This window comes from Etheostoma spectabile, chromosome 18, assembly GCF_008692095.1.
Source record: "Etheostoma spectabile isolate EspeVRDwgs_2016 chromosome 18, UIUC_Espe_1.0, whole genome shotgun sequence".
NCBI lineage: Eukaryota > Metazoa > Chordata > Actinopteri > Perciformes > Percidae > Etheostoma > Etheostoma spectabile.
The window spans coordinates 21,938,363-21,948,543 of NC_045750.1; the positions used below are offsets into that span (position 1 = coordinate 21,938,363).

A 10,181-nucleotide genomic window follows, 5' to 3' on the forward strand; every position below is an offset into this window, starting at 1 on the left:
CCACATTCTTTTTTGCTACAGTATGTCATTTTCCATTGTTACCTAAACAAATAATCTCCATCTTGTATTCTGTTGCCTGTGAAAACAAGAGTTATAAAAAAACAGTTGCAAAGTCCAAATAACAAAATTCTAACCTGCCACAACTCTTAGAACTGCAGTTTTAAACTGCAGTTGTAAGAGTTAACTTTACTCAGAATAGTAAAACCCTCCTCTGGTATTCATTCTCACCATCAGTTCTGCTCTGCCGACATAAGGAAATCAATCCTAACCACGCGTTCTCTCTCTAGCATTCTCCTAATGGCCTTTATGTCCGTACACCCAACTCTTCTTCTCCTTTTCTGCCCAATTCCCTGTGCGCAGTTTACCCGTTTCCATAGTAACAATGAGTGTACTATGCTTACATGGCAGCCTGTCACACACAGGAGGGGGTGCTGTAAAGCAAAGTAAACCCTGGTGGAGTGGGCAGGCCACACTGGCTCTAATGATGACAAATAGAAGTAGTGCAGAAGATGGATAGACCATCTGCCTCTGATACACTGAGACTGCAAAAAACATGTTGTATACAGCTTGTACTTCACAACAGGTTTTCAGGAAATGTTTCAAACTTGCAGCATTGCACTTGCTTTGTACATGAATGTGCATTTTGACACGGGAAATCATCATTTTCTAACTCACTTTTGTATTCTTGTATAAAAAAATATCCTAAATTACCTAGCTATTTGAAATGAATATCAACATGCACAAACTGGGTAATTGATGTATGTGTTTCCAATTAAAATGAATATGGGACATGTAGGCTAAGGATTTTATTTCATTATTATCATGAGCAACAATAGAAGTAGTAGTAGGCTAGTAGTAGTAGAAGTAGTATTAGTAGTAGGTAGTAGGCTAGTAGTAATAGTGATATGATATAGGCGTTGGCTCTGTTTTTTCCTATGTAATGATGTTGTTCTACCCCCGCCGTAGACTTATTAATAAAACATGTTAGGCCTATTTTGCAGACGGCTGGCTAAAACTCTCAGTCTCAACAGTCTGAGAAGTTTTTCATTCAAAAGCAGAAAGCCTGCTCGTCCTCAGATGGGCGGCCGCGCGCAACGAAGACAAGAAACCTGCTGTGAAGAAAGAAGCAGAGCGCTGTGTCAAGTTAAACAGACACACTGAGCAAAACCGGAAACTAGCTCGCGGACCTTCAAAGTAATAACGCTAAAATCTGCCATGGCAAAAATATTTTCAATGAAATTTCAGGCAGCAAACAACTTGTGTTTTTGCTAGATATCATCTTAACTTATAATATGTAATTGTCGTTTAGATTTATATTCAGCTGCTGTACTATACCCCATGCCTATCTCTATGTATGGTGAAGGGTATGTGATGATGTGGGGGGCAAAAGGCAAAGGTAACTTTACCAGGATGCATAGTATCCAGGATCCATGAAGTAACTGGCCTTAAAAAATAAATATCTGCCTGTCTCTATGGGAATTTAACATAGGGGTGTGTATACTTATGCCCCTGTATTTTAAGGAAGAACATGTATTTATTTACATATAATACATTATTCATTCACAAAGAAAATTGGTGTCCTTAAAAGGTTGAATTTTCCCAAAAAATTGAATTACGGCATTAAGATCAATTTCCAAAAGACGTTTTTTTTAGTCCTTTTTTAATCAACTTTAGCATGGGTGTGTAAACTTATTGAAGCCACTGTATGTGAGGACATAACGAGTGACTAATGTAACATGACGAGTGACTGTGACAAATAAATTTGGCTACTGACAAAGTGAATCTACTTAGTTATTTTCCACTTCCTCTTATGACTCGTTTGAATGAAAAACTAAATCACAATATCAAAATCAAAACTGTTGGCTGTGACTTTTAAATAATCCCTGACGCTTTAATTTTACTCGTTTTTTAACGTTAGAGTGGCAATGGCAATAAACTAAAAATAAAACTGCGTCACTACCATAGACTATATATTATTATTATTATTATTATTAATATACAGTCTCACTACCTCACGAAGTACTGACGCACTATATTTTGCGCTGGGTCTTGTTTCCGTTTGTCGTTGGTGAGGCTTTTATTTTTTTGTTGGGACTGGAAGCCATTTTGAAAATGTCGCGGGTTTGACGCTAGGCAGAGCGAGAGAGAGAGAGAGGGGTGGGGGGCAGAAAGGGAGGGAGGCGGACAGAGGAGGAGGAGGACAGGAGGACACGAGAAGAGGGTGCTGGAAGGGGGACATTCAGTCATTGTTACCAAGTCGAGGAGCGGCGGAGACCCCGTTGTTACACGTGAATTTTCGGTACAACGTTCAGGTAAAGTTGCCTTTTAATTGAACCAGTTTAGCTAACATTTCTAACCGGAGTGATTGAACAACCACCTCCGTTGCCGCCCCGGCTCAGTGCGGTGAATTACACCGGTACGCAGGCTACATGCCACGGTTACTATCATTTAGGCTGAACTAACCGTCATCTTTTGTCTCCGTTGCGCTGCTTGACATTTTGTCTTATTCAACCATTTTTTTGTAGTGAGTCAGTGACAGTGGGCAGAGACACACAAACGACAGTAATGAGCCTCCCGGTTCCGTTAGTTGTAGAAGCTACACTCACATTTATGAGGAGCCGTTCATTTCTGAATTCCCTGCTCTGAGCTAGGAGGAGCCCGACGCTCAGGTAGGCTAACGGAGGCACTAAACTCGCATTTATCAGCCTTTAAAATGCAGCTGGGCGTGTTCGAAATCTGTTAATTAGACACAGGTGTAAGAGAAAGTAACCTTTTTTTCATAAATAGAAAGACAGGCTATTGGGTTGTCATGTGTGTGTATGTCATGTAAATGTAGCAACTCATGTAAAATGGTTGAATTAGGAAAAAAAAGGCTAAAATAATCACCTTTTCTAAACTGTAGTTAATCTACAAATTAAAGTTACACCACTAAAAGTACACCAATACCAGAAATGACAACATACCAGAAATGCTGATAAGTCACCTACCACAAAGCGCTGCAAATACCCACATACATGTTTAAATATAGTAGTGATTTAGATATTTGCCCTGTATGATTGTTTTGCTGTTACTCATACTCCCTAGAATGATATATTGCTGCTAATTAATTCTGTTAATGTTATGACTCATCTACACAACCAACCACCACAGTGAAATGCAATTATCATCTGTCTTAGAACCGCCTTTAGTGTGTTGTTCAGCTGCAGTCCATTATTTGTCTCATTTTTGTAAAAAAAAAAAAAGGGAGAAAAGAAAAAAAAACCACTGTTCTGGTTAAAGTCAAAATGTCTTTTACAGTATGTTATTTTTCAAAACCGCAGGCTGAAGTTCACATCTATCGGTGGCAGTCGTCGGTATTTTCTCTGAAGCATCATCATTGCTGGTGGAGGCACGAGACGGAGGAGTGCGAGCGGTCCCAACGCAGCATCTTAAAGGACCACAGCATCTCCCAGGCTATGGAGGTCCCGTGATGACACACCGCTGCCGCTGACCGGAATCCCCACGGCGATGGAGGCAGCCAGCTTCAACCATGGCTGTGTTGGATTACGCTGCCCGACCCAGACTGTTTCTCTGTGAGTTGAAGAGGAGGAATCGACTACTAGCCAGTCCTGGACACTCCTTAAGCCTTGTGATCTCCCTTTCCTGGTGAATGACCCAGACGCTAACAGGGCTCAACCCCTCTTCCTAGCCAGCCGTCCTCCTGGGTCTCTCCTACTGTACGGACCAGTCATGGATCTCCTGTGGATGCTGTCCCTGTCCATGTTGACGGCGTGCGTTGCCATCCCCATGGATGTGGCAGAGGGCAGCCACAGTCTGTTCACCTGCGAGCCCATAACCCTGCGCATGTGCCAGGGGCTGCCTTACAACTCCACGTACATGCCCAACATACTGAATCATTACGACCAGCAAACTGCCGCCCTCGCCATGGAGGTACAGTACACAGCGCACGTGTGAAAGATATAAAAAAGCTTTGCGTTTTAAAGCTCCAGCTTGTGTTACTTGAAAACCTTTTTGTGCTGATAAATAATACTGATTTTTAACTCTGATTACATTTACACCATTTGTCCTTGAAACATGGCAGCTTTGTGATCTGCCACACCTATTCATATGCAAGGGGAAGATCTGGGATACATTAGTCCTTTTAATAGACTAATATTTAAAAGATATTTAATATTCAAGAAATTAAAATAGATTTGCAACAGTGGTCAAGAACTAACCTTTTATGTGAAAGGTGAAAAACAAGTACAAATAGCTTCTTTTTTTCGTATTAATTTGTCTAGTTAAAGCTGTGTAAGGACACAAATTGGTAATTTTCTATCAAATAGGCTTTTACCTGAGTAAAGTATTTTTCAGTGATTGCAGTATGCCACATTTTGAGAGACGTATTTTATATTTGAGTCATATATGGGATTATACGGAGAGGATGTCGGCCCATTGTCTCAAAATCTTCATGTTTGAGTCATGTGGTAAATGGCGGAGAGGATTTCAGGTTTATTGTCTTCGCAATGAATTGTAAACACGTATTGTGTGTTATTCCGAAGTGTGAGCCAGTCATTATCTCCTCCCAAAAACTCACCTTGTGGAGATATAACAAGGTTTATATGGAAAATTGCGTATTACATCTAGGGATGCAACGATCCAAGTTTTTACGTCCCAATGCCGATGCCTGGGCTTTGTGTATCTGTCGATACTCAATACTGATCCAATACCGTTGTTAAATTAATAATAAACTGTATACCTTCCACCTTAGTGCTTCATACCAGCATGTGGAAGACACTAAAGGCAGACTGTCCTAACGTAGACAAAAAAAACATAGATGTAATGTGTTGAATTCTTTATATTTGTCATTTAAAAAACAATTGTGCATTCAAATAATCAAAAATAGAATGTAATCAAACTTGTTAAGATAAATTTTAATAAATAAAATGTAGCAGTAGAAACAAAATTATGTATTGGTCAAACATACAATAGCAATCACACAGTTACAGAACAGTGTAAACATGTAAACACATATTTGAATTCTTATTTATTTGTTATTAGATTGGCACGTAGATCTGTTAATTTCTCCAATCCCCAATCCAGCTATTTTTCCAATATCGGTGCCAATGTCCAATCTTAATATAATATAATTACATCTTAGTTTTTACGCTGTAACCTTTCTTCCTCGCTGACCTTGTCTGAACAGAAACCCCTGGGTTCTTTCTAGGGGCCAGACAATTAATCAACAAATCGATAATAATGACAAATGAGTAAATGAAAAACTATTTTCAAAATTGATTCATCACTTTAACCATTTTTCATGCAAAAATGCCAAATATTTCTGTTTTATGTCATTTTAGATCGAATAACTTTGACTGTGGACATTTAAATTTGTCCTATTAGGTTCTGAGAAACTGTGATGGACAGTTTTATCATAAGTTTTTGATATTGCATGGACTAAATTATTAACACATTGTGAAACTTTGAATTATGGAATGAATGAATTATGAATCTGATGGAAGTTAAAATTTCAGCTGGACATGGATTATAGTTTACTGTTGTTTAATTGATTTTTTAATAAAGCTATGGATTGGGAACGCACATAGGTACTGGCCTTTCTACAAGCTGGGCATAGACCAGAACAAAGTAATCAGCAAATCCCATTTTCAGAGAAGTCATTTTATATTCATGGGCATACATAGTAATACGCCGAGCCTTTCTTGGTCCTTTTTGTTTAAAGTATTGTCTTAGAATGTGGTTCAAAACATATTGGGTTTTGTTCAAAAGTGCTAGTCTGAAATATTGGCAAAGATAATGTTTTTTATCAACAATAGCTTTTTATTCTTTCTACAATGCGACCTTTTCTCGTGTTTCTCTCCGCCCACCCTCAGTATCCCTCCCACCGCCGACTTTGTTACTCTCTCTGACCTTTTCTGAACATTTTCCTCTTGTCCTTTCACTCTGTTTTTTCAGTCTGTTGTGACTCACATTGTTGTGGCTATACGGAAGTGAAATCGACACACATCTGCAGACACACAAACACACATTTGCTCTAACCGATTGAGGCCCACAGACAGCATTTCCATCTGACAGGACAGAGGTTTGTGATAAGTGGTTCAGGGAGTCTGCTACACTGCCTGACCCATGGACATCTGCAGCCTAGAACGCTATCACCACGGCTTAATGGCTATGTGCTGAAAATTACAATAACATGTACTTATAAATCTATGTAATATCAAAGTGCTAGCCTACTTTAATTTGGCTCCTTAAGCTTCAGGGACTGGTAGTGTATTACCTAAATATTAAGTGAAAAATTAAGTGTTAGTACTTGTCCCTGGGGGCCATGAGGACAGTGCATTATTAAACTGACCTAAAATGGTTTCTGCCTGCATGTCTGGCATGTTGACAACTTAGCCTGCGAGTAAAGATACCAAACAATTCTCTATTTCAGTTTGGTTCAGAGGATGGATTAAATGCTCATATTCCAGTGTTTCGGCAAATTCAGATTATCTATGGATTATCTATAGATTTACCAGACACAGCATTTGACTGTTGTGGCTGTGTTATCCTCTTTGAAATGATGAGTATTTACACACAATCATGAAGCAGATGCATCACCTTGTTAAATTAATCCCATCCTTACATAGGCTGATCCCTCTGGAATCTATCGAGCAATTTCTGGCCGAACCGCATCAAAACATTAGACTGGATGCTCGTTTGGCTTAAATATCTGCAAACTGTGTGTGTGTGTGTGTGTGTGAGTGTGTTAGTCCAGCCATCTATATTTATCTCAGTTTATTCATTCTCAGCATCATGTACCCAATGGCTGCCGCTCCCTCTATCACTTTTAGCCTTTGACACACCCCGCCCTGCCTGGCATAGCGATGATGTCCATGTGTGGAGCCCTGCCGACCATCTGTGCCGGCTCCACTTCGCTGTACTCAGCATAGACGTATTGAGTGTGTGAGAGCGAGAGAGCGATGGAGGGCGGGAGGAGTTGTGTGCCACAAAAATCCCGGATTATGTAACCTCTGAACATGCTCTGGCCAACCGTGGGAGCACACAGCATCGCACCACGTCACATTCGGAAAAATGCAAACACCGCTCATACTCACGCTGTGTCCATATTTTTATTGGGCCGAAATATTTATTCTCATCCTCTGGGTTTAGTTTGAATTTTTTATAGAAAGAAAGAAAGTACATTTTAAATTTGAATGTATAAATCAGATGGATGGATGTGGCTTCGGTAGAATCATTACAAAGATGTTGTTTTAGCTTTTTACACCTAATCCCAGTGTGTGGGTTGCAGTGAACAGAGCGAGGCACTTCTGGTTTAGACGGTGTTCACTTTAATTGGTCATGGATCCACAATTAAGTCTCTTTTAGTGCTCAGAAATGCTCGTTGGGTTAAGGAAAACACATGGAAACCTAATAGGCTCCAATAACGGAGACTCTGGCTCTGTTTGGCCCCTGTTTTCCTGACAACTCGCCCTAGATCCAGTTCATGGGAGAATTCAAAGCCTATAAGATGTTGAGGGCAGCCAAATGAGAATTGACAGTTGATTTTAAAGGGAATTAGGTCCGCTGAATAGCCATGATAATGATGATGAATGCCTTGCACCGTGGAGAAACAGGGAGTTGGATGAGAACCAACGCCTGCCGTTCTTGCACTTTTTGTCTAAACCCCCTGAAGTGGTGTCTTGCTGAATTTCTTTGTTTCTGGTCTTGCTTTAGAAGGTCTTTTCAAGATTTTTGTATTTTTGGGAAAGTGGGTGCAATGTGTCATGATGTCATTATAAACCTTTTTGTTGCTGTAGCCTATCTTGGGAGGTAAACTGCTATCAAGTGAAATGCAGTCACTTTACTGCATTTACTGTATTTCATCTAAGCTTTGTGCTTACTGTGGTAACACATGATTGTTTGGTGTATGAATAATCTGCTGCAAACCACGTTGGCAAATGGGATTCATACTGGGATGAAAGGCAGTTTTTTTTTTTTTTTTTTTTTAAAGGTTGTCTGAACTGGAAACAACACAAACAAGTGGCTTTCTGAAAACAGGATTTCATTTTTTTGCCGTTGAACCTCGCTCAGTCAGTCATCGCTGACCGCCGAATGACCCCGCAGCTGAAGTGGGCCAGCGGCCTCGGGGCTGGGAATCTGCTGTGATACTGTGCCACACTGACATAAGATATGTGGGAGCGTGGCGGATTTTACTGGCATTACCAAACAAAAAAAAAGAAATGGGCTAAAATCCCCTTTAGAGATACAGTAGGTGCACATTTAAGCTACAGGATGAATGTAAAGCAGCGTGGGTTCATGACAGTGAATCAATTAAGCTGGTATGAACTGTCGCTGGTGTCCATAGCAGCAGATGGCCTTTGGTTCAGTGATATCAGGGCCGCTGTTTCTGTAATGGAGGTGGTTGATAAGAAAGCTATTAGAATTGCAGAGCCTGTGAGGATTTCTTTGGCGGAAAGTGGAAGCAAATTGCCATGAAATAAACTTTTCTGTTGCTTTGTCTTCTGAGAAAATAATATTTTCTAAGAACTACCGTGTAGTTGATGCTTATATTACAGTTCATCATGCTTCGGCGCCCGCGATAGCCGTGGCCAGATGCAATATGTATTTGGGGTGTTCTGTCCGTACACACATCCGTCCGTTCCATTCTTGTGAACACGATATCTCAGGACACCCCAAAAGGAATTTCATCAAATTTGAGCCAGACCTCCTCTTGGACTCAAGGACCTCCATAAAACACAGCTTTTACCATAACTTGCCTATCCTAAATATGATAACCTTTAACACAAATATATAATAGGATACAATGATGAAATAATGACATTTTATATTGAAAAGGTGAAAGTCAACTGGACTGTGACATCATAATGTTCTGCAAAAAACACTTTTCTGGCTATTATTCATAACCCAGGAACAGAAGGGGAGACATTTGGTCAGATACTGATTAGATTCACGTTGAAACTGTGGGGATTGTTTAGATTTTCTCTGCAGCCGCATCGAAGATGTGTGAGAAGAATCCATGTTGCGTCAAAAAACACGCTTAATACCTTTTTCTTAAATTGCTTCAAAATCTTAACTACATGTATATTCAAGATTTTTTTGGGGTGGCATTTTTGGGCTTTTATTTTGATAGGACAGCTTTGACATGAAAGGGGAGAGAAACCTCTATTTATAGCTGAGCTATGCTGGTGCCCAACTACATGTATATTAAATTAATCTGGACAGACATAGATGTAAACTGCAATTTAGAACTGAATTATACACTACATCTTCAAATAAATTAACAAATCTAATTTTCATATTAATTTAAATTTGTGTTGCATTGCCTGTGCTTTATTGTACAGTTAGCAGAAATTTACCCAGTTTAGATAATATGTCCTGAGCTTTTGACCAAAGCATACAGAAATTTAGCAGTAGGCAAAAATAGGCCCACATTAAAAGGAAAGCACTTGGTAAGCATCTCAGATATTTAGCAGGACAAACAAATGATGCCTCATGCTTTCAGCAGGAAGAGGGACGGGTGAAGGAAGTGGTTTTCAGAAAGGTTGGGGACGTGGTTGTAATGGCAAAAGTAATCAAAACAGGGATCAGTTTCTCCAAGGCCAGATGGGACAAGCGAGGGTCAGAGCCAACCGAAGAGGTTAATTAAATTGGATTGATAAGAGTTTTTTTTTTAAAACATTTTTTTAATTTAAATTTTTGTTTTTACGTGAAGTCAAAACTTTTTATTGGCTGCAAGATAAAATAGGTGCATGTTGCCTTGTTGTAAATTCAGTGTTGATAATTAACAAGCCCTTATCAATGGTCTGTTTTTATTCTGCTCTGTCCCACTTCCAGTGATTTCCTTCTCCTTTCAGGTCGTTAAACCAGCCTCTTGTCTCAGGTTTACAACGTATTCAGATAAACTGTGTCATGTTACAGCTGCTGTGTAGAATAACCCAGATACTCCACCCATGCTGTGTGAATGGATTTGTAAAGGAGAGGAAGAGGTGTGTATGTGTGTGTGTGTGTGTGTGTGTGTGCGCGCGGGCTTGTGCGTGTGCATATGTTCATGTGTATAATAGAGTTTCTTTAAAATGCTGAAATAACTCTCTGATGGCTGCAAGTCAATTAAAACGTGCCGCAGTAAACATTTAACATGCTTATCCAGGCTACACACACACACACACACACACACACACACA

The 10,181-nt window shown here is 39.8% G+C and overlaps 2 protein-coding genes across 4 annotated transcripts in view; one reads left to right on the forward strand and one right to left on the reverse strand.

Annotated features, from left to right (window-relative positions):
- Positions 1–411, reverse strand: part of fbxo16 (F-box protein 16) — a 12,050-nt gene extending 11,639 nt beyond the window's left edge. Inside the window, exon 1 of the mRNA XM_032543639.1 lies at positions 229–411. The gene's annotated coding sequence lies outside the window, so the exon portion shown is untranslated. The remainder of the gene's footprint in view (positions 1–228) is intronic.
- A 1,651-nt stretch (positions 412–2,062) lies between these two features.
- The window catches only part of fzd3a (frizzled class receptor 3a), a 31,780-nt gene continuing 23,661 nt past the window's right edge, over positions 2,063–10,181 (forward strand). For 2 of the 3 annotated variants that reach the window (XM_032542844.1, XM_032542846.1), the window contains exons 1-2: positions 2,064–2,312; positions 3,321–3,930. In XM_032542844.1, the coding sequence (XP_032398735.1) occupies positions 3,730–3,930 (201 nt within the window). In that variant the 5' untranslated portion in view covers positions 2,064–2,312; positions 3,321–3,729. Of the gene's footprint in view, positions 2,313–3,320; positions 3,931–10,181 lie in introns of all 3 variants that reach the window. The other variant, XM_032542843.1, reaches the window with a different exon arrangement.